The 26,521-nt window shown below is 37.5% G+C and overlaps 1 protein-coding gene and 1 long non-coding RNA gene across 6 annotated transcripts in view; both read right to left on the reverse strand.

The window, feature by feature from the left end:
- Nucleotides 1-26,521, reverse strand: part of LOC115224234 (glutathione hydrolase 1 proenzyme-like) — a 165,201-nt gene that overhangs the window by 62,486 nt on the left and 76,194 nt on the right. Inside the window, exon 1 of one of the 5 annotated variants that reach the window (XM_029795021.2) lies at nt 834-959. The exons of the other annotated variants lie outside the window; for them this stretch is intronic. Coding sequence (XP_029650881.1) covers nt 834-889 — 56 coding nt within the window. The 5' untranslated portion in view covers nt 890-959. Of the gene's footprint in view, nt 1-833; nt 960-26,521 lie in introns of those variants that run through there. 5 annotated transcript variants of the gene reach the window in all.
- Nucleotides 5,914-24,855, reverse strand: LOC118767958. Its single transcript, XR_005003874.1, has 3 exons — nt 24,745-24,855; nt 15,697-15,722; nt 5,914-5,924 (listed from the first exon to the last, which is right to left on the reverse strand). It is a non-coding gene; the product is annotated as an uncharacterized LOC118767958 (long non-coding RNA).

A 26,521-nucleotide genomic window follows, 5' to 3' on the forward strand; every position in this document is an offset into this window, starting at 1 on the left:
TCCTAAAGGGTCCTAATAATTATATTGTATATGTACGTCCATTACCGTCAATGGTTATTTTTAGTACTTTTCTCGCTGTATTGTGTATTTGGTTCGGTTTTTTTTTTTTTTGCATCTGTTATTCTATTTTTGATCTACTGTATAAATGAAGACATATCCTTTAATTTGCTGCTTATCTTTACACGAAATGAGGAGATACATTGCAGAATGAGACACCTCTTCACCGCCAGATGATCCTGAACCAGTTGCTAAGTATCCTACCCGTGAGAGATTAATGCTGGATGTGTTGAAACAATTGTTGTGATTAATAAAAATTCTCATACCTTCCAACTTCCCTCTACCACACACACACACACATATATACATAAATATATATACATACATATATGTGTATACATATATATATACACATATATGTATATACATATATATACATACATATATGTGTATACATACAATTGCCTAAGTTGGCATGCAGTGGGACTGCCTGGTTTTGATTTTTCCTCTAATATGATATATACAAGCTATAACAGAACCCTGACACAGAACCCTAGATTTAGCCTTTGCTGTAGTTGACCAACTATAGCACTTACCCAGTGTACCCATTTGTTTACATCACAAGTGAATTAAACCCCTCATATTCTTCATATATATATATATATATATGAATTTTGTATGTATAAGTACACACATATATATACAAATTTTGCATAGTGCTGGGGTTGATTTGTTTGACTAAAATTCATCGAGGCAGTGCCCCAGCATGGCTGCAGTCTAATGATTGAAAAATGAAAGTAAAAAGATATATAATTTTGCAGAAACACAGTAATTACCTGCTTCGTAGGAAACGAAGGAATCCAAGAAAGCTTCTGGCAATTGGTATCGGCATTGAGAGAGGAATTTTTATATAAATTAATCACAAAGTTGCTGTATTGACTGCAGCTGTGTTTCTCTACCTGTCAAAGCTGTCCAAAAATCAGCTTCGATGTATTGCATTCTTCTTCAATTTCACTGTATATAAATACACACACACACCCACCCTCTTGCGTACATACACATGCATTTAAGATGGTCATAGTGATGATGATGATAATGCTGATAATCTTGATTTTGATGATGATGACGATGATGATGATGATGACAATGAACTTTCCCATCAAGAACAGCATATGAATGTTCAGTAATAAAGGTTAAAATATAATTCATAAAAGCTGATAAAAGATCTAAATAAATGGAAACAAGAATTGATAAAAAAAGAAAAAATTGATAAAATTAATAACAATTACAGCCAAAAAATTAAGCTAAATAATTATGACATCTCACTGATTACATTTTAGCTTTTGTGTGTCAGTGTCCCCTTGCATGCCTTTTGCTCAGAACAAACAGGATAGCTGTCACCCTTCGACCTGCAGCAGAGCTGACAGACGTAGCAAATATATTAATTTTCTAATACTGCATGGAATGAGTCTTTGATTTAGAAAAGAGTTTGTTTTCATGCTTTAATTTCAGCTCTTTCTCTAGGAACTGTGAACCCTTTCAAAGAATTAATTATACCAAGATTGACAACTGAGAGGAAAGTGCTCCCTAGGTTGTAGATATGTTTCCAGTTGCTTCTGTCATTCCTTAACCCTGTAGCATTTAAACCAGCCATATCAGGTCAAAACATTCTACCTGTTTTATGCTTGAACCAGCCAGATCTGTCATCTCACACCTACCCTACAATGTCATTGTAAAAATAAACAATCGCATCATCAAAATCTCAGCTATAAGATAATGCATGATTAATTTAAAACAATGTGAATAAATAAGCATTACATTGGACAGAATAATCTGAATGCTAAAGGGTTAATCTTGTTTTTGTAATGTAAGGCATGTATACACCAGCCTGTTACCTCCGGGCCCCTTCAAGCCTAGGAGCTCAATGATAATCTATCTATGCTGTGTAGGCATTACCCTGGATCCTAAAATATTAAGGACATCTGTGGGTACAGTAATGATTTTCTGACACATCATGGGATTGGATTAAATAACTGACTATACAGGAGTATTTTGAGGGATTCTAGTATCTTCTATATGAAGGACAGGTCTTACGCAGTGCTTCTGTGCATGTCATAAAAACTCTTCAATTCCTTTTTCCAGAAAATCACTGTTTGGGACCTTGTCATCTCCTGAAATATTACGTCATCATCGTTTAACGTCCGTTTTCCATGCTAGCATGGGTTGAACGGTTCAACTGGGGTCTGGGAAGCTAGAAGGCTGTGCCAGGCCCAGTCTGATCTGGCAGTGTTTCTACAGCTGGATGCCCTTCCTAATGCCAACCACTCCGTGAGTGTAGTGGGTGCTTTTTACAAGCCACCGGCACAGGTGCCAGACGAGGCTGGCAACGGCCGCAATTGGATGGTGCTTTTTATGTGCCACCGGCATGGAGGCCAGTCGGGGCGGCGCTGGCAATGGCCACGTGGTTTCAAATTTTGGCACAAGGCCAGCAAGGTCAGAGGTGGTGGGTAAGTCAATTACATTGACCCTAGTGCTCTAAATTTACTCTTGTTGCTAGATATTTTAATCATCAAAAAACATTAACATAAACATCAACATCTACAAATTGTTTACACCTTGACATTGAAATACTCTACAATACTGTTTATGTCTTGACATTGAGAACATGTTCAATCATTGTGAATTGTAGAAACTTGAAATAAGAGACTCAGGAATTAAAATAAATACTATTTGAATGACAGAACTCATCAAGGTTAATTACTAATGGAAGATAATGGAATAAAACATGCCTATGCCATGAGCATTCAAGAATTATGAAGGACAAAAAAATTAACTACTAGCATCAAATTACCCACTAATAACACAACACCAATAGTCAAAAAGTATGGTTGCTCTAAACTGCAGAAGCTGTATTGGCCTGAGAGAAGACATCTATCTATAATCCATTCAAAGTCAGTTTGAATCTTGCTTGCTTGCCTGCTTGCAATGTTACCCAGCCAAACTGGTGCATACTGGGAAAATACTATGAATTAAGTTGTTAATATGAACGGAATAAAACAAGTTTCATGTAAATCGGACAAGTAGTTTTAAAGATATTAGAGGTTTACAGGTATAAATACCTAAAACGGTGCAAAATGGGAAAATATTCCGAAAATAATCTTCATCCTGAAAGGGAAGAAACTCTTATCTTTCTATTAGACAGTGACTTGACAATGAAAAAATATGATTTTTTTGTTACAGTAAATGTTTCTAATTTCACTTTTATTAAACACAATATTTTAATCATTTAGAAATATTTTTAAGTGAATGTGATTTCAAAATGTAAGTTGTTTGTATAGTAAGTATTTATATTTTAGCTTTCTTTAAACAGACAATATATTAATGTTTTTTTAAATCATTTTCAAGTGAATACCATTACAAAAGTTTTTGCTTATTTAAAAAATATTTTGAAGTGAAAATGACTTAAAAAATACAGTAAATATTTCATAAAAGACCTGTTCATAACCTCAGTGTGAAATAGATTTTTCCATAGGTGTTTTTTCGAGTGCATTTCACCTCCAATGATTTCGCTGCTATTTCTAGAAGCTATTTGCAATAAAGGACCCAAAATAGCTGTTATGTGGTATCAGGGCATGCAAGAAATAGCAGCCAAATCATTCCCTTGAATGTTTACACGTGATTTCAATGTTATATTCGTTGAAAGCATGCAAAAAAACCTGAAAATGGAAAAAAAACCCCCACAAAACAAAATTCCGTTGCTGGGAAACTCAGACTTTCTCCCTGACTTAATGGGTCACGGGTAGTCTAGTATCTTATAAATTTAAATTAGGACTTATAGTCACTGTAAAAAAAAAATCACTTGGTCATAACAAGTTTAATTTAAGTTATTCGATGAGGATTACAAAGAATAAACAAAACTTATTTTGAAAAACAGTTTTAAAATTCAAAAGCAATGAATGTAAAATCATAACACCAGAAAGATTCCACTAAATGAACATTCAGACTTACGCACAACAAACAGATAACCGCAGATCTGAGTCTCGCCACTTGTTTTGACAAAAACCACAGATCAGATAGGATTAAGTAAAGAAACCTACCAATCACAACTGAAGAAGCTATAACATATCAAATAGAGATATCACGCTATTGTAGTTCACATTCTCTCATACAAACACCTAAAAAACCATATATTTTATTGTCACTCACAGAACAGCTAATAATACACTATTTCTGTGATTTTTAACTATTCTAAGAAACTCTTGTTCATACTATCCCATGATATGATCACTAGATTAACACAGCTTTGACTTATGGTGCAGTTATCATTGATACCATCATGTAAGCTAATACTTGGGCATAATGCACAACTGTAATTCTTGCTGTCACGTAGTACAATCACTGCACTTAAGCAGTTTAAACTTTTTGGTGTGGCTCATTCATCCAATAACATGAAACTTTGACCTAATGATCAGTTTTCAAAATCCTCTAAATTTCTCTGCAAAACTCAATGTCCAAAATTACTACTTCCTTTGACTCACCAAGAATATTCTAATAGTAACTCAGCATTCGCTTTCAGGCTTGTGGACAAAATTGAGATGTCTATGGGAGTACAGATGCAGGCTCTCACAGAAGCTGTTAGCGTGTTGGACTAATTCTTTTACTTGTTTCAGACATTTGACTGTGGCCATGCTGGAGTATTGCCTTGAAGGGTTTTAGCCGAAGAAATCAATCCCAGGACTTATTCCTTGTAAGACAAGTGCTTATTCTTTTGGTCTTTTTGCTGAACCGCTAAGTTACAGGGACGTAAACACACCAACATCAGTTGTCAAGTGATGATAGGGGAACAAACACAGACACATACATACACACATATGTATGTATGTATGTATACACACACACACACACACACACACACACACATATATATATATATATATATGCAACAGGCTTCTTTCTGTTTCTGTCTATCAAATCCACTTACAAGGCTTTGGTCAGCCTGAGACTATAGTATAAGACACTTGCCCAAGTGGGACTGAATCTGGAATCATGTGGTTGGGAAGCAAGCTTCTTATTTCTTTATTGCCCACAAGGGGCTAAACATAGAAGGGACAAACAAGAACAGACAAAGGGATTAAGTTGATTACATTGACCCCAGTGTGTAACTGGTACTTAATTTATCGACACCGAAAGGATGAAAGACAAAGTCGACCTCGGCGGAATTTGAACTGAGAACGTAGCGGCAGACGAAATACTGCCAAGCATTTCGCCTGGTGTGCCAACGTTTCTGCCAGCTTGCTGCCTTCTTACTCACAGCCATACCTGCACCTAATGATTGTAAGATTGTAGTTTCAATTCTCTGATGAAGTATTTTGCTATGTTCTTGAGCAAAACATTTCACTTCACACTACTCCAGTTGAATCAGCTTAAAATGGGTACCAGCAACAGCTGGAGACTAACTGTGCAAGTGATTGATGTACTCTTTAGGGGTGAGCATTGTATGTACTCTTGGTCAATTACACACCACGGAAACTGGAAGAAGGTCAGCTTAATGGGCCCCTGAGATTGCGACAGATATAAAACCTATGAGGGAGCAGAGATTCTTCTTCTTTTCGCTGATGATGCCCACCATTGTGAAAATGTCAGCTGACTTAGTAAAAGCAAACACAAACACTACAGATAATGTGTGCATATGTCAAAGGTCATTGATGTATTTGTTTTACATTTGTTTTGTATATGTAATTATCATTGTGTGTGTGTATGGGTGTTTGGTAAATAGTCTGCTTCCCAACATGACTCTGGGAAAGTATTGGGTTATCCAATAAATAATGCGGGGTTTTTTTTATACTTCTTTTATTTTTCAAAATTATGATAAAGTTTTTTTAAAATCTAAAATGTACTCTCCTTCATTTTCTACAATGCTCTTCCATCTATCTGGTAGACTTGCAAGGCCACTCTTCCAAAATTCACTTGTCTGTGAAGAAAAATACTCCTCCAGTACTCTTCTGACCTCGTCTGCAGAATTCCTATTTTTTCTGTCCAAACGATTTTGAAGACAGTGGAATAAATGATAATCAGATAGGGCAATGTCTGGCAAATATGGCGGGTGGGCATTGTTTCCCATTCAAACTGCTCCAGCCTCCTTTGGAATGTCATACTCGCTGTATGTGGCCGAGCATTATCCTGATGGAAGAACACCTTTTGTCTTGAAACCAAAGATGGTCATTTTTCTTCTAGCGCAGGTGTCAATGAATGGTTGAATGACCCAATCTAAGCTTCTCAGCTGATTCCACAACAGTTATGATGGGATTTTGTTTCACCAGGGTTTGCAAGACATCCTTGCCGAGCTCTACAGATCTTCCAGGATGAGGTTCATCTTCTAGGCTGTAGTTTCCAGCTTGGAATTTCTGGAACCACCATTGACATTGTCTTACACTTATAGTCCGATCTCCATATACTGCATTAATATTCCTCATACTTTCCATTGCATTGTTGCCTTTCTTGAACTCATTAAGCAAAATATGCCGAATATGCTCCTTTGTCACTTCCATTATAGCTTTGAAAAAATAACAGAACTGCACTTTTCAAAACTTGCACTAAGAATAAGTACAAGGTAAAATCTCCTGCTTTTACAGCAAATTGATGGAGATAGTTTATCTTGTACCCCTCTGACTTTTATTTTATGCAATTGGAAAAACTGCATTATTTATGGGGTGACCCAATATCTTCTATCATAGCTTTCAGGCCGATGAAAGCCTTGTGAGTGGATTTGGTAGACAGAAACCTAAGACATATTTAAATGTGTGTGTGTGTGTTGTGTGTGTGTGTGTGTGTATGTGTGTGTGTGTGTGTGTATGTGTGTTTATCTATATATTCTCTTATTTGTTTCAGTCATCTGCCTTTAGTCGAAGAAATTGTAAGTCTAATACTCATTCTATTTGTTACTTTTGATGAACAGCTAAATTACAGGGACATAAACACACCAACACCGGTTGTCAAGTGATGGTGGGGAAACAAACTCAGACACATATATACGATGGGCTTCTTTCAGTTTCCATCTACCATATCCACTCACAAGGCTTCGGTCGGCCCAAGGCTATAGTAGAAGACTCTTGCCTAAGGTGCCACACAGTGGGACTGAACCTGGAAGCATGTGGTTGGGAAGCAAGCTACTTACCACAGAGATTTGCTGTATAGACAACACTTAGTAGTGCTCAAAAGATTCAAACTTAGACTCCGATGTGCTTACAGGGGATTCATTGCATAAAGTAAAGAAAGGCTATAAGAGGGATCAAGTTGAGTGAGTATAGAGGCAGTTATGCAGGTAAACAAATTGCACATACCGCCTGGCCCCCGTGCCAGTGGCACGTAAAAGGCACAATCTGATCGTGGCCGTTGCCAGCCTCGCCTGGCCCCCGTGCTGGTGGCACGTAAAAAGCACCATCCGACCTTGGCCGTTTGCCAGTCCTGTCTGGCATGTAAAAAAGCACCCACTACACTCATGGAGTGGTTGGCATTAGGAAGGGCATCCAGCCGTAGAAGCATTGCCAGATCAGACTGGGCCTGGTGCAGCCTCCTGGCTTCCCAGACCCCAGTTGAACCGTCCAACCCATGCTAGCATGGAAAGCGGATGCTAACTAATGATGATGATGATGATGACATATATACATATTTTGTATTTTATACACAAACTATTATATTTAATATATATAATGTATCTAATTTGTTTATCTGCATAATTAGCCCCCCCCCCACCTTCTCTCTCTATACATGTGTGTGTGTGTAAGAAAATATTCAAGTATTGGGTATGTTCCTAGTAGTTCACCGATCCGATGAGGCATGGCTACCTGACATCATCCGTGGTATTTATGCAGTTGTCACTGAATCTACCTGAGGAATTCCTCAGTGTTCATTGAGTATATAACAAATGATAGAGATGGAAAATGGAATTGTGAACAATAAAGTTTCTCTTATATTTCATTTTCCATCTTTATCATTTGTTTTATGTGTGTGTGTGTGTGTGTGTGCACATGCATATATAACGATACACACACACACACATATATATATATATAACACATCCATGTATGTATATGTGTATATCTGTATATGTCTCTACCCATAGATCACATGGTAATCAGCTGACCAAAAAGCATTCCTTATTAAATATGCGTATTGGTCCAAGGTTTTGTCTCACTCTCTATCTATGTATGCTGTGTGTGTGTGTATGTCTGTGCATGTATGTATATATAAATGTATATATGATTTTGTTTTACAAATAAAAGAAAGCATGCTCAATGCTAATTCACCTGTATATACATACATGTATATATATATATAAACACACACCTACAAACTGGCTCTTTCATACACATCAACAAGTATACATATGACTATAGCTTGCACAAACACATACACACGCACAGATAGATAGATAGATAGATAGACAGACAGACAGACAGATAGATAGATGCAGGTATGGCTGTGCAGTTAGATGCTTGATGCCCAGCCATGTAGTTCCAGGTTCAGTCCCAGAGCCTGACAAGTGTCTTCTGCTGTAGCCTCCAGCCAACTAAAGCCTTGTGAGTAAATTTTGGTAGATAAAAACTGTAGAAAGCCTCTTACATGTGTGTATGTGTATATATATGAATGTGTGTGTGTGTATGTATATATATATTTTTTTTTTACATATATGTGTGTGTATGTGTACGTTAACTTCATGAGCAGGCCGTTCCGTTGATTGGATCAACTGGAACCCTCATCATTGTAACCGACAGAGTGCCACTTATGTGTGTGTGTGTGTGTTCTATGTATATATGAGTAAAGGAACATTTATGATAGTGTTTTGTTCTGTGTATCTAGAACTGCGTTTGGGTGAGTGTGATTGGGACTGGGACTGAGAGACTCTGTGTGTGTGTGTGTGAGAGAGAGAGAGAGAGAGACAGACAGACAGACAGACAGAGAGGGGTGATGTATGCATGTGTTGGTTCAGGCAGACAAAGAATAAAAAAAAAAAAGATGAAGAGAAAGAAGAAATGGCAGTTGATGCTGAAGAGGAGGAGCCGGAAGAGAAGAATAAGCGAAAGTGCAAGTATGCGAGAATAAGGAGAAGAAAACAGAGATGAGGTGGCAAAGAAAGAAGAAAGAAAGCCGAAGGAAAGAAAGAAAGAAAGAAAGAGAGGAGGAAGAGAAACGCTGTCCCGGATAGAAAGCCAGAAAGATTCTTTAACCAATCAGATATGTCTCCTTTGGTGGCATCATCCGCAACCGCACCCAACCATACATGTTCACTATGACAAACACACACACACACACACACACACATACACACACACACACACACACACACACAAAGATGTGTAAACACACATGGTACATGCATACAGAAACACATACACAAAGATAGACATGCACACACACACACACACACAGAGAAACACACAGATGTGCATGCAAAGACAGATGTGCGCATAAAGATACATATGCATATAGACATACAGGTGTGCATGCAGATAGATACACAGATGTGTGCATAAATTTATGCACACACACACACATACACACACACACACACACATGCGTGCACTGAAAGATACACATACATACACAGACATGTACACAAAGATATACACTCTCACACACACACACACACACACACACACACACGCATACATACGTGCAGACAGAGGCACACACGTTCAAAGATGCACTCACACAGATGCATGCACAAGGATTCGCATGCACACGCACAATAATAAACACACATACACAAAAGCGCACATAAAGACACACACACACACACACACACACACACACACAAAGATAACATAGAAACACACACACACACACACACACACACACACATATGCAGAGCTGCCATTATACAGAAACAATATTTCAGACATCATCAATAAATGTTACATAACTGATAAGGCTGGTGTTGTGTGGAGAGATAATTCTAGAACATTATTGCACAAACGCCAATTGGGACACACACATACTCACATACACACACACACACACACACACACATACACATGTACACACACACATATGCATAAATGTACACAAACACACATACACACACATGCCTAAGTGTTCATATACTCACGCACACATACATATACACACATGTACACGTACATACAAATGTACACTCTCTTTCTCTCTTCCCACCTTTCTTTATTTCTTTTCTTTTTCTTTCTTTCTTTCTTTCTTTGCTTCCTTCCAGAGTGTTTTAACTTTCAGAGACACATTGACCAGAGATTTAGGATTAAATATTGAGGTTCCTTTCAAGAACCCTTCTTCACCCCAAGCAATATCCAATTTTGATGAACCCAGTTACTGTCACCTCCTTCTGTTTTTGACTAGAATATGGCAAAACGTAGTGGAAAATCGAAAAATTCTCAACATCACCATCACCATCATTTAGTGTTCGCCTTCCATACTGACATGGGTTAGACAGTTTGATTGAAACACACACACACACACACATATATATACATATTATGGACTTTCAGTTTCTGTCTACCAAATCCATGTGATTGGGAAGCAAGCTTCTTACCATATGCTTGTGTGTGTGTGTATGTGTGTGTGTGTGTGTGTGTGTGTGTGTGTATATACATATATATAGACATCATCATTTAATGTCCACCTTCCATGCTGACATGGGTTGTATGGTTTGACAGGAGCCGGCCAGACTTCTGTGACTATAAAATAAAATTAATGTCAGCAGCTGGGCACAATATAAACTGCATGGGCAAAATTTAGTCGTCACTAATTGTGATTGTATATGCTACAAGCACATATGTTGCTAGAAGTAAGAGTTAAACCACTTATAGTTGTGTTGAAGCACATTTATGTATACTGACAGGGTAGATAACTGTTGCATGAATGAAGCAAAGCCGGAACACTGGACTGCACAGTTTCATCGTAATGGGAATTGTCAATTGTCAATAGGAATTGTCCAGTGTTTCTATGAAAGCATCAATTCTCCCTGTCTATGATAGACACTCTCGTCATTTTCGACATATGAACATCTCTATGTTCAATCAACTGAATGACCTAGTCACTGAGTTAGTATGCAGTGTGTTTGTGTATTCCTCAGATGTGTGTACTCTTAACATAGTTCTTGAATAGAATTAGCATGACCCTTTGTGAAGGGACTGCACTTTTGAATGAAAGGCTTCTACAGTCTATTTAACAGGATCCTCCTAACACTTGTTTCCGTCTGTCTGGATATAACCAAAAGGCAGGCCTAGTTTGACACGAGGCTATGGTAAAACGACATTCGCCCAAGATGTCTTGCAGTGGGATTGAATCTGGGACCCCATGGTTGTGAAGCAAACGTCTAAACCACTCAGCCATACCTACACACACACACACATATCTGTCTACACATACATACATATATGTGTATTGGGAAAATAGGCACAAGCATAGCTGTATAGCTAAGGAGCTAGCTTTCCAGCCTCATGGTTGCTGGTTTGTTCTCACTGTGCAGCATTTTGGGCAAATGTTGTTTTCCACTATGCCCTGGAGCAGCTAATGTTCCGTGAGTGAATTTGGGAGATGGAAACTGTGTGGAAGCCCATCATATAAGTACATATATATACACACCCATATATATACAGGGGTTGAACAAAATAATGGAAACACCTAACATCATGATTTTGAAATATCTATAAAACCGTCAAAAGCTTGTTTATTTTTATGTTTTTTGATATATTATTAGTGTTTTGCTAAATTGCTGTTTCTTTTCTGAAAAAAGTAATTAAAGTTCATTGAAATGACAGATCTATCAGACTTTCAAATTGTTGGTGCTCGTATGGCAGGCACTAGCGTAACAAAAACAGCTGAAATGTTTGGTGTACCAAGAAGTACTGTTTCAAAAGTAATGACAGCCTTTGAGAAAGAAGAAAAAAACCTCCTCATTGAAACAAAACACCAGAAGAAAACCAAAACTTTCAGATAGGGACCATCAGTCTCTTACGCAAATTGTTAGAAAGGATCATAAAAGTACAGCTCCCAAAATTACTGCAGAGCTTAATGACCACCTTGAGAAACCAGTTTCTGCAAAAACTGTTCACCTGGGAGCTGCACAAAGCCAGATTTCACAGGGGAGCTTCAATCAGAAAACCACTACTTTCAAAAACAAACGTTTCGAAGCGTTTAGAGTGGAGTAAAATCCTACAGAATTGGTCCCTAGAGTAGTGGAAGAATGTTATTTTCTCGGATGAGTCATCCTTTACCTTATTTCCGACCACCAACCAAGTATACGTGTGGAGACAGCCAAAAGAAGCATTTGACCCAGACTGCCTTCTGCCAACTGTTAAACATGGAGGGGGGGGGCTATATCTTGGAAATCCACCGGCCCAATTGTTTCCATATACATATGTATATATATATATGTCATGCTAGCGGTCCCACCCATGCAAGCATGGAAGGCAGACATTAAATGATGTTGATGATGATGATATATGTATATGTATGTATATATATCTCCGTCTTCCCTTCTCTGAATCTTTCCTTTTCCTATGTTTCTGACGAAGAGGTCCACTCGAAGCGTTAAACCCTCCTTCCTACCTTCCTTCCTAAGCGTCCAATAATACTATATTTGTTCCACGTCCTCGCAGTGTTGTGTTTTCTCTTTGTGTTTTCATGTTTGGATTAACTTTATATATATATATATATATATATATATATATATAAACAGGATTGGTAGAAAGTAACTAAGCATTAGAAATTGCTTATAGAATTTTTAGTATCATTGAAGTTATGACAAAAACATTTTTTAAACAGACAACACTGATGGGGATTTCTTATTGTCTTATTTCTTAGTTCCCAGATGGCCAGTTGCTTGACTGTTCCAGAGTGAGCTAAGATAGCAGCATGCTATAAAATGTGGAATGCCATTATTTTTGGTTCAGAGATGGTGGTGTGCATGATAAGGTAAGCATGCAACAGAGGCAATAAAAGGTTGTCGTGCAAAGCATGACCACGGACTCTGTGAACGATGCAAGAACAAGTGGCTGTCCAACCACATCCCGATCAGCGGAGAATGTGGCAACTTTGCAAGAAATGTTTAATCGCAGCCCGCAAAAATTCAACACATCAAGCTGCTCGTGAAAGTGGACGAGCAAGACATACAATATGTTCAGTGTTGCATAAAGAATTGAAAAGTGGAAACCCCATTACGTGCAGCAGGAGCTAAAACCTGATGGGATGATGCGGACCTCATGAATGGCCTCCAAGAAGTCCAGATCTCTCTGCATGAGATCTTTACCTGTGGGATTATACAAAAGAGGGATTACACAAAACCTCACACACTGGAGGACTTGGAAACATGGATTCAGGAGGTTCTCAATGACAACCCAGACAACGTCCATCAGAAGGTTGTTCATTCCATCCCTAGCCGTTTGAGGAAACTGGTTGATACCACCAGTGCTTATGTTGAAGTATGAAGATTTACTTTCATTTTCCCATGTAATAAAGAACATGTATCATTTGTTTCAATAAATTTGTAAAAGGAATATGGATTTTATAACCAATTTTTAATGCCTACTTACTTTTCACCCAGCCTGTATATATATATATATATATATATATATATATATATATAATGAGAAGCTTTATGAAAATAAACAAAAGACGAAGGCAGGTGGAGTACAAACAAACAATTGTATTAGTATGGCGCTCAGGAATATAAATAAAAAAAGTCTTTTACGTTTCGAGCCTACGCTCTTTAACAGAAAGATACACAGAAAAGAAACACGGAGAGAAACAAGGAGAGAAAAAAATGCGTGCAGAAGCTAGCGATTCAACATGGCGATCTGATTCTGGCCAGAAGTCAGAGATCAAACGTGAGACGCAAGAGCGAAAATAGGGGAGATAACAGGGTCAAATGACTTCGTCCCAACATAAGGGTGTGTGTATGAGAGTATGTGGTGCGTATGAAAAGTCTGGACGTGTGTATGTATGTATGATGTGATGTGTAATGTCGTATGGTGTAGTGTATATATATACTGTTAGTTGTCTGTGAAATAAATAGGAAATGATTACATGTAGAGCAGCATTTCATGGAGTGTCAGTTTCAAATTCAACCCCATATTTATCAGCGATGTTTACCAATCTATTCGTTAATTATGCTCACAACCTCATTTATTTCTCGAGTTGATTACAACCTTTAGAAGCCATGGTCACGTCACTTGATTCTGCTCTTATTCCCCATTAGTTTCTCTTCTGCCGCCACCACCACCACCTTCACCACTGCCACCATCACCACTGTCATCACCACCATCGCTACCGCCAGGTATTAGTTGTCTGCTCAATTATGCGTTTGACAATCGACAAGTTGTTTTCAAAGCCTCTGGTGCTTGTTTTTTTCTTATCAGCAACATTCACAGAAGCGTGGCTGTCCTATCAAGTTGTGGTGATTGTTTAGAAACATAATAATGTGTGTGTGTGTGTGTGTCTTTGTGTGTGTCTGTTTGTGTGTAGGTGGGGCAAGTGTGTGCGTCTTGTGTGTGAGTGTGTTGTGTGGAGGGTATGTTTGTAAGCGCATGAATATGGGTGGTGTGTGAGTGTGTGTTTGTTGTCATGGGGTATGTGTGTGAGTTACGTGTGTTTGTGAATTAGTGTGAGTGTGGTGGATGTGCATGTGTGTGTGTGTGTGTGCACATGTGAGCATTGTGAGTGTGAAAAAATGGGGGTAAATTTATCTGTATGTGTGTGTGTGTGTGTGTGTGTGTGAGTGTTAGTACATGCAAATATATCTTGGAGTTTTACAACCGAGAAAGCTGACAAGCATTTGGAAAATTAAATTAATATTTACAAAGAACACATACCCTGACTTGTTATTTGGTGGTGGTGGTGGTAATGATGATGATTTCAAATTTTGACACACAGCCAGCAATTTTGGGGAAGGAGATCAGTCAAACCGTCCAACCCATGCCAGCATGGAAAACAGACGTTAAATGATGATGATGGGCTAATTCGATTACATTTACCCCAGTGTTCAGCTCGTACATAGTTTATTGACCCTGAAAGGATGAAAGGCAAAGTTGACCACTGCAGAATTTGAACTCAGAATGTTAAGAGGGACAAAATGCCGTTAAACATTTTCCCCAGCATGCTCATGATTCTGCCAGCTCACCACCTTAATCTTCTACTCTTTTACTTGTTTCAGTCATTTGACTGCAGCCATGCTGGAGCACCGCCTTTAGTTGAGCAAATCGACCCCAGGACTTATTCTCTGTAAGCCTAGTACTTATTCTATCGATCTATGTTGCCGAACCTCTAAGTTACAGGGACATAAATACACCAGCATCGGTTGTCAAGCGATGTTGGGTGGACAAACACAGACGCAAACACATACACATATATATATACATATATACGATGGGCTTCTTTCAGTCTCCATCTACCAAATCCACTCACAAGGCTTTGGTCGGCCCGAGGCTATAGTAGAAGATACTTGCCCAAGGTGTCACACAGTGGGACTGAACCCAGAACCATGTGGTTGGTAAGCAAGCTACTTACCACACAGCCACTCCTGCGCCTATCATAATAATAATAATAATAATAATGATAATAATAATAATAATAATCCTTCCTACTGTAGTTACAAGGGTTGAAATTTGAGGGGAGAGGACAAGTCGATCACATTGACCTCAGTGTGTCACTGGTACTTAATTTATTGACCTGAAAGGATGAAAGGCAAAGTTGACCTTGGTGGAATTTGAACTCAGAACATGAAGATGGACGAAATACTGCTAAGCATTTTGCCTGGTGTACTAACAATTCTGCCAGCTTGCTACCTCATAATAATAATAATAATAATAACAACAACAACAACAACAATAATAATGGTTTCAAATTTTTTGGCACAAAGCCAGCAGTTTTGGGGGAGGGGATAAGTTGATTGCATTGACCCCAGTACTCAACTGGTACTTATTTTATCAACCTTGAGAGCATGAAAGGCAAAGTCAGCCTTGGTGAAACTTGAACTCAGAACTCGAAGAGGAACAAAATGCCACTTACCATTTTGCGTGGCATGTTAACGATTCTACCATCTCGTTGCTTTATAATAATAATAATCTTTTCTACTCTAGGCACAAGGCTCGAAATTTTGGTGGAGGGGGGGCAGTCAATTAGATCGACCCCAGTATGCAACTGGGACTTAATTTATCGACCCAGAATGGATGAAAGGTAAAGTCAACCTCGACAGAATTTGAACTCAGAATGTAAAGACAGACGAAATACCACTAAGCATTTTGCTCAGTGTGCTAACATTTCTGCCAGCTCACCGCCTTAATATTAATAATAATAATAATAACAATAAGGATTTCAAATTTTGGCACAAGGCCAGCTATTGGAGAGGAGAAATGCTAATTACATCAACCCCAGGGCTCAACTGGTACATATTTTATCGACCCTAGAAAAATGAAAGGCAAAGTTGGCCTTGGTGGAATTCGAACTTAGAACATAAAGGTCTAGAAGAAATACTGTTAAGCATTTTGCTTGACATTTAAATAATTCTGCCAGCTAATTGCCTTATAATAATAATAACAAGAGTACTCAAGCTGTCATTATTCATAGAGTTATTGTTGGAAAAGTTGCTCAATGAAGGTTGATAATTAGAGGATCAGGAAGTAAATAGAAATGCCAAAATAACAGAAAAATAAGAAAATTATACTTATCATTCCCAAAATAGTATACATGTATGATTCATTGCAGAAGGACATTGTTTCTTGTGTAAACATGAGGAGGCACTAACATACTTTGGTCTTCTGAGTTTTCAGTCTGTAATTTCAAGTGTTCCTCACCCTAATCCTAATCTTAACCCAGACACGTAGCATATTATATATATTGATAATGACACTGATTTCTGTTATTTTCCACAAGGGTAAGACTTGAAGGGACATTACATGGGGAGGATACAAAATGTATGGTGTTGGGGAAGTTAGAATGAAAGTGAAAGTGTGAGGAAAAATAATATGGAAGTGAAAGTAGACAGAGTCTGTAACATTTCTAGAAGGTTCATATAGGAGGTAGACCATCCTCTAGATCCAGTCAAGGAACCCTATAGATCCTGTGGTACTCTGACTACCAAGGATAAATACCTTCTCCCATTTGTTATTCTCCAGCCTACAGATGCATGCTGGGAGTAAGCTCCTTTCACTCTGACCTATTATTTGTTAAATTTACTGGAGGACAGCACCTCCCCTTCCATTGTCACCTTCTTTTACAAGTGGGACTAGAAAAGAAATTGATGAGGAGGTGCCGATATGATTATGTGGTTAAGAAACTCATTTTGAAACTACATAATTTCAGGTTCAGTCCCTCTGTACGGTGACTTGGACAAATGTTTTCAAATATAGCTACAAGCTGACCAATATCCTGTGAGTGAATTTTGGAGGTAGAAACTGTATGGAACCCCATTATTAATGAGTCATTAATATATATATGTATATGTATATATCAATGTTGGTTTGTTTATATCCCTGTAACCTAGCAGTTTGGCAAAAGAAACATTTAGGTTAAGTATATCAGGCTTAAAAAATAAACCTTAGGGTCAATTTGTTCAACCAAACACTTCAAGGCAGTGCTCCAACATGGTTATGTTTCAGCAACTGAAATAAGTGAAAAAAAAAGGATTTAACTAAAAAGATACATATCTGTCCTTCATTTGTTTCTGTCCCATTCACCACAGAAACCAAATGCCTGTTATCATCAAAGGAAAGCAGCAGCATGATTTTCACAATGGATGCCTGTGCCACTTGACTGGCTCCGTGCTGGTGACATTGTAAAAAGCACCCACTACACTCTCGGAGTGGTTGGCATTAGGAAGGGCATCCAGCTGTAGAAACCTTGCCAGATCAAACTGGAGCCTGGTGCAGCCTCCTGGCTTGCCACTCCTCGGTCACAATACTAACCTTTATGCTCAGCAACTGCAGTGAGTGTATGATGCTTTGAAAGCCCAACACCTGGCACTGGTTAATCGAAAAGACACACACTCCTACAGCATGGCAATGCTATAGTACACACTACCGGTGTAACCAAACACAAACTTCATGCGGTGGAAGTGCTGTCTCACCCTGCCTACTGTCCAGACTTTGCACCATGAGGCTACTACCTTTCCTGAACCATGGCTCATTTCCTGCACAGACGGAAGTTCAACAATGAGGATGAGATTAAAAACAAGTGCAGGGAGCTTTTTGCCTGTAAACCAGCCTAACGGTGTGAATGTAAAATTGAGCTTCTGGTACAAACATGGCAACAGATGACAGAATATGTTGGGACATATTTTGATGAATAGATGATTGTGTCATATGTAATTTGTTTGGACTCTTAGTTAAAACTTGAAATACAAAAAAACTTTTGACTGGTATATATATGTCACCATCATCATCATTTAACCCATTTGATACCAACTTGGCTGAAACTGGCTCTGACTCTGAGTACAAATGTCTTGTTTTCATAAGTTTTGAATTAAAATCCTCCACCAAACCTTAGTCACAATTTATGTTCCTAACACTAGCTTAATGATAACGAAGTTATTTTACTAAATTCTTTGTTATATTTAAAGTAATTGAAAGAATCAGAGAGCATCTCAAAATAAATACAATAATGAAAGGGTTAACATTCATTTTCTATACTGGCATAGGCTGGATAGCTTGACAGTAACTGGTAAGTCGAGGGGTCACACCAGGTTCCATAGTCTGTTTTGGCTTGGTTTTTACATCTGAATGCCCTGCCTAATGGCAATCACTCCACAAAGTGTACTAAGTACTTTTTATGTGGTACCATCTCAGGTGGTTTTTAAGTAGCATCAACACTAGTGCTTTTTACATGGCTCCTAAAAAGTACTGGTATTAGTGTCACTTAAAAAGCACCTATGATGGTGTCACATATATATATGTGTGTGTGTGTACACATACACATAACAAGCTTTTGCCCAGTTTCTTTCTACCAAGTTCACTCAAAAGGTATTGATTGAGGCTATAGTAGTGAGTGTGTTTGTGTCTACTCTTGTCTTGACATCACATCATGGTTGTAAATGAGCATCACTGTCATACAGGTGAGGTTGTTCATTTTCCAGCCTTCTGTGGGAAAACATGTCAGGCCATGAGGAAAATATTAACCTTGCTTGGGAAGAAGCGAGGGTTGGTGACCGGAAGGGCACCGGAGCATAGGAAATCTGCTTCAACAAATTCTGACTGACCTATGCAAGCAAGCATGGAGAAGTGAACACCAAATGATGATGGTGGTGGTGGCGGCAGTGATTTTTGTAGCGGTAGTGGTGGAAGTGATGATGATCATCATTGGAACAAATTTTATACCAAGTGTAAGAAGAGAATCTTAGTATTTCAGAGGGAACTCTTTGTCAGAAAAAGGGAGAGTAAAGAAAGAAATGTGCTAATTAATTTCTCCTTCATTACCAGATGGCAAAATAATTTGTCTGTCTGTCTGTCTGTCAAACTCTCTGTCTGTCTGTCTTTGTCTATCTGTTTCTCTCTCTCTCTCTCTCTCTCTCTCTCTCTCTCTCTCTCTCTCTCTCTCCTTCACTTCCTGACTCAACATTCTGCTCCTCAAATCATTGAAACTTCTTTTCTTTCTCAGAGAATAAAACATATTTATTCCACTGCTTCAGATATATTTGTGTTACCATTTGCCAACAACACAGAGACGCAAAATGCTGCTGGTGGCTTCCATTTCTACCGATTCCTTATCTAATGTTAATATTGATTGTTTGCAGAGGGAGGATGTTCGATTGAGGAAATCACACAGCAGTCAGTAGCTGTCCAATGAGATTAGAGAAGAGAAAAGAAGGAATGGTGGTGATGGTAGTGGTGGGGGAGTCTTTGAGTCAGCTGACTCTTTTGCGTGTGTGCATATGTGTGCATGTGCATGTATGTGATTTTGAGTTTGTGTATGATTGCGTGACATGTGTATGACTGTGTATGTATTTTCTTGTGATTGTATGTGTGTGTAATGTGCTAGTTGTCATGTGTATAGTATGTGCATGAAATTATGTGACTGTGTATGTGTGTGTGTGTGTGTTATGTCTGAGTGTTGTGTAATTTCATATTTTGTATGCATGTATGTGAGTTGCATGTTTGTGTTGTATGCGTATGTGTGTGTGTGTCTAGCTCCATTTCATCATAGACTGTGACACTGACACACACACACATACACTCTCACACATTCAAACACACTTGCAAACTCATTCACATACACACACACACATACACGCTCTCACGTGTCCATGCATTCACATAACACAAACACACACACAATGACACTCACATGCATGCTCTCACGTGCACGTGCATTCACATAAGACACACACACTCTTACATCTACATACACTCACACACCTACAAGTAAAAATGGTTTAAGGAATATCATCATCATTTAATGCCTTCTTTTCCATTCCTGCTTGGGTCAGATGAAATTTGGCAGATTTTCTTGGCACGTAAAAGCACCATCCGATCATGGCCGTTTGCCAGCCTCGTCTGGCACCTGTGCCGGTGGCACGTAAAAAGCACCCACTACACTCATGGAGTGGTTGGCGTTAGGAAGGGCATCCAACCGTAGAAACATTGCCAGATCAGACTGGGCCTGGTGCAGCCTTCTGGCTTCCCTGACCCCAGTTGAACCGTCCAACCCATGCCAGCGTGGAAAGCGGACACTAAACGATGATGATGATGATGATGATGAAGCTCTTCCAAACCTTGTCTGTCACCAACCCTCACCGGTTCCCAGGCATATTTCCCCATGGGAAGATATACACTTTGCAAAAGACTGGAAAGGAACAATCTCACTTGTATAGCAATGATGCTCTTTTACCAACATCAAGTTACATCTAGACAAAGGGTACACACAAACATACACACACATATATAAACACACACACATATATATACTTAGACATAGATCCACACTCAGCATGCCTTTTTCAGTTTCCAGCTATGAAATCCACTCTCATGGCTTTAGTTGTCTCAGGACTAGAGCAGAAAATACTTGCCCAAAGTGTCACACATTGGGATTGAACTCAAAACCATGTGCTTGGGATGCAAACCTCTTACCACACAGCTTTGCCTGTACTCATAAAACACAATCTATGCTTGAAGCTTACTGGATAATAATCTACCTGGAGCTCTAACACGTACAGTAGCAGTCATACATATAATTGTACACAGTGGATTGTTGGCAATTTTTTCCCTCAGTCTTCCTTTTCAGTTGGACTTACATCTGTCTCCTGTTTCTGAAGAAGAGCTTTGCTCGAAACATAAAACTAACTTTCTCTACTTCCCTGAGCATCTGTTAATACTTTGCATGTACCATGTCCTCACGTCCTTGATTTTTTTCTTCGTTTTTTTTTTTTATTTATTAATTTTATATATATATAGGTGTAGGCATGGCTGTGTGGTAAGCAGCTTACTTCCCAACCACATGGTTCCTGGTTCAGTCCCACTGCGTGGCACCTTGGGCAGGTATCTTCTACTATAGCTTCGACCAAATCCTTGTGAGTAGATTTGGTAGATGAAAATTGAAAGAAGCCCATCATGTGTATTGATATATATATATATATATATATAGTATCAAGTAAAGGTAATAAACCTCTTATATATATTTAGTGGGAATTTATAGAAAAACAAAAGACGAAGACAAGTGTATGAACAACAAGCAAGTGTATTAATTTGATGCTCGAGAAAAATGAAAAAGTCTTTTATGTTTTGAGCATACGCTCTTCAATAGAAAGGAATAAGGGAAAATAAACTGAAAGAGAATGAAAAAAACTTGTAGATTTTAGTGGTCCAGCTTGGTGAATATATATATATATATATATATAATAATAATATGAGGGAATATTATTCCAAACTTACAGGGAAAAATTCAATTTAGAAATACTAAATCAAATTTCATAAAATATAATATATATATATATATATATATATATATATATATATATTTTTGTGTATGTCTGTGCTTATGGCCCCATAGCTTTGTGGTTCAGCAAAAAAGACTGATAGAATAAGTATTAGGCTTACAAGAATAAATTGTGGGGTTGATTTCTTCGACTACAACCCATTAAGGCAGTGTTCCAGCATGGCCACAGTCAAATGACTGAAGCAAATAAAAGAATAAAAGAATATATATATGTATATGTGTATCATCATCATCATCATATGTGTATCTCTTATTATAAAAGGCAGATTTTATCTGCCTCCCTTTGTCAGTTATAGAAATCTACAATATAGGATTTCTTCAATTACAATTTACCTAGCATTTTTAAGAGTAGAATGCATCGGGTTTTGCCAGGTCCAGTTTTTAAAATTTAAACTCCAATTAAGCAAAATTTACAGAAAACTCACATTCTGGTGTGTATGTCAAATGCTTTTCTTAGTCTGGTTTACAGCACACGCAAACGCACACACACAGTGTGCAACGACCTTCATAAATCTAACTCTATGACTGAAAAAAAAAAGCATCTTTATATAAGAGTGAAGTTGTGTGTCTGTCTCCTACGATTTAGATTCCTAACTACTCCCACATTTTGCGGTGCAGTTTAACCAAAAGCGGGTATCTTATAGTCGTGATTCATATCGAGCCCTTCTGGGTATTAGCGCGCGTCTACGATGAGTCTACGATTTAAAAAAATTTACCATCATATTTTTCCATTTTAATGCATTTTTTCGCTTTTATATAAGGGAAGTAACTCTCTAAAAATATCTACGATGTGTCAATGATTTAAAAAAAAAATTTACCTTAATTTTTTTTCAATTTTTAATGCATTATTTTGCTATTTTTTGGCTATAACTCTCTAAAATTGCTTATATAGTTATTTCCCTTACAACCCGAGCAACGCCGGGCGATACTGCTAGTATATATCTCTTATTATAAAAGGCAGATTTTATCTGCCTCCCTTTGTAACTTATAAAAATCTACAATATAGGATTTCTTCAATTACAATTTACCTAGCATTTTTAAGAGTAGAATGCATCGGGTCATGCCAGGTCCAGTTTTTAAAATTTAAACTCCAATTAAACAAAATTTACAGAAAACTCACATTCTGGTGTGTATGTCAAATGCTTTTCTTAATGTGGTTTACACCACACGCACACACACAGTGTGCAACGAATAAAATGAAAGTAAATAGCAACAGAGTGATTTGAGGAAGACTAAACTGAAAGTATTTAAACCACTACTCAAAAAATAAAAAAACACAGCAAACAGAAACAAATAAATACATAACAATTTACTCTTCACACAATTTCTTCAATTAGAGTGTACCCATGATTTTTCAGAGTACTTCAGTGGGTGATGCCATAAAAAATTTCTTTCAATTTTACCACCAATTAAGACAAAATTCGAGAAAACTCAATATTTTAACATATCACTCCGAAAGCATTGATGTACATGTGTGCGTGCGTGAGTGTGTGTGTGTCATTCCTCACACACACGCATACACATACATATATGAGAGTGGCAAACACAAACGTTTCAAACAACTACATACAAACACGTGTGTGTTTGTTATTAGTAAAAAAGGCGCCAAAACACAACTCACTTATCATTCCAACACATTTGCAAAGACACACGGACGGTGGAATTGCTATAACAATACAGAAAAGGTAAATTGGTTTTTATTTTACTCTGTATATATTTTATTATATAATATTATATATAGATATGTATATATAATTGCAGTATGAAACAGTGTTTATGTATAAACAGACGACACATATATAGTTATTATAATAAGAGATTAATAAATGTATGCATCCGTTTAACCCTTTTGTTACCAAACCGCCCGAATTTACCTATTCATATTTAAATGAGAATATCAGAGCAAATCTCTTTAGTACATTCGTGAAAACACGTATTATACTTTGTAAACACTTCAACTACAGTTTTGTACAAAAATCGAAGTGTAATTTTAATTCCGTGAATTATGGGAGATTTTTTTTCCGAAATTTGTTCCTATTGTGTTTTCAAAATTTGTAATTCTGACAAAAAATGGATACGAATTTCATTATATCAAGCAGTGAGTCAGAATTAGAAGGATTTTCTACTGAAGACCTTCATAAATCTAACTCTATGACTGAAAAAAAAAAAGCATCTTATATAAGAGTGAAGTTGTGTGTCTGTCTCCTACGATTTAGATTCCTAACTACTCCACATTTTGCGGTGCAGTTTAACCAAAAGCGGGTATCTTATAGTCGTGATTCATATCGAGCCCTTCTGGGTATTAGCGCGCGTCTACGATGAGTCTACGATTTAAAAAAAATTTACCATCATATTTTTCCATTTTAATGCATTTTTTCGCTTTTATATAAGGGAAGTAACTCTCTAAAAATATCTACGATGTGTCAACGATTAAAAAAAATATTTACCTTAATTTTTTTTCAATTTTTAATGCATTATTTTGCTATTTTTTGGCTATAACTCTCTAAAAATGCTTATATAGTTATTTCCCTTACAACCCGAGCAACGCCGGGCGATACTGCTAGTATATATATATATATAAATTTGGTAAAACAAATACAGAATACAGAACTCAAAACATGAGTGTAGATATATTAATATTATTAACATTTAGTAGAAGCAACAGAGTGACTCAAGGGCCAAGAGTTTTACGCATTAGCACTTATCAAACTTTGACACAAGGCCAGCAATTTTAGGGAAGGGTGTAAGTCGATTTATTTTATCCACCTCATAAGGATGAAAGGGAAAGTCAACCTTGGTGGAATTTGAACTCAGAACACGAAGACAGATGAAATGCCACTAAGCATTTTGCCTAACATGCTAACAAATCTGCCCGCTCATTGCCTTCTTGATAATGATGATGATAATAATAATGATAATGTGTGTATATATATATATATATATATATATATATATGTGTGTGTATATGCATATACACATATATATTTCTATATATCCATGTGTTTGTATGTATATGTGTATATATATGTGTATGTGTGTGTGCATGTGCGTATTTATATGCGTATGTGTCTATATATGTATGTGTGTGTGCAGGCATATGTGTATGTGTGTGTGTGTATTTTTTTGCAAACAACCTGCAGATGCAAGTGCTACTAGGTGAAAGCTTTGCCTGCCGGACGCTAGCAAGTTTATGGGGAACATCAGGAGATGTAATCTAATCTGATGGTTTCTAAATATATACATTCTTATATATGTACTGGGTTGAGACAAGTGCAACTGCTACACTAAACTCAGCCAAACAATGATGACCACTTGACTTTTCCACCCATTTCCTAAATAACAAAACTTTTAAGACAATAGGTGCTGATTGTGAAGAAAAATCAAAACAGGTTTGTTTACTTCAATACATTTTTTCAGCTATGCCTCACAGCTTTACTAAATATAATTAGTTTTTTTTTTTATATTTTTGCATTAATTGCATTTATTTTAATTAATACTATGTAAAAGTATACAATATAGGTTTCAAATTTTGGCACAGGGCCAGCAATTTTAAGGGAAAAGCCAGCCAGGCAGAAGCCTGCACCAGACTTCTGTGACTGTTCTGGCAGGATTTTTACAGCTGGATGCCCTTCCTAACCACCCAGCAGAGTGGACTGAGTGCTTTTTGCATGGCACAAGCACGGGCGAGGTCAGATTTGGCAAGGTTTTTACAGCTTTTTTCAACGATTGACATGGCTCAGAAAGATTGATACAAATGTACAGCTAGAACACCTACAAAAATCAGCATTGCTTGGAACTGCAAGAATTCTTTGCAGGGTTCTCGAAGCATGACCAGTAAACAAACGTTGCCTTAGTTTGCTGGCTATGGACAGCTGACACTTTCCATCATACCCAGCAAAATTAGCTGTGAGTTTTCATCAAATAATAATAATAATAATAATTAAGAGGAATTCTTTGGGCTTTGAATAATTCACCTGATGTACCCTTATCAGACAGGTAGTCAGGATGGGTATATTGGACTTCATATATTTGTACCACCGTGTCACTTTGAAGGCATGCACTGCTCTCTCACTCAATAATAATAATAATAATAATAATAATAATAATGATATAATGGTTTCAAATTTTGGCACAAGGCCCACAGTTGTGGGGAAGGGGATAAGTCAATTATATCGACCCCAGAACTGAACTGGTACTTATTTTATCAAGTATGAAAGGCAAAGTTAACCTTGGCAGCGTATGAACTCAGAATGTAAAGAGCTGGAACAAATGCTGGTCATCACCCTGTCCAGCAGGCCAGTGACACTACCAGCTTGCTGCTTTAATGGTGTGTAAGATAAATAAGTTATTTATTTACTAATTGGTCATCATGAAAAATATGCAAATTTTCAACAAGTTTTATTCGTTTAATATCTAACTTGTAATTTATCCTTTGTATTGCAGAAAATTTGGCACCAAACAAAAAGAAAAACAAATGTAAACCTTCATGTTATCTCTTTCCATTGAGAGTTTAAATCATGTTTAATGGTTAATCCAGGCCTGCATATATGTGTGTGTGTGTGTGTGTGTG

The sequence above is a fragment of the Octopus sinensis genome, linkage group LG25, assembly GCF_006345805.1.
Source record: "Octopus sinensis linkage group LG25, ASM634580v1, whole genome shotgun sequence".
Taxonomy (NCBI): Eukaryota; Metazoa; Mollusca; class Cephalopoda; order Octopoda; family Octopodidae; genus Octopus; species Octopus sinensis.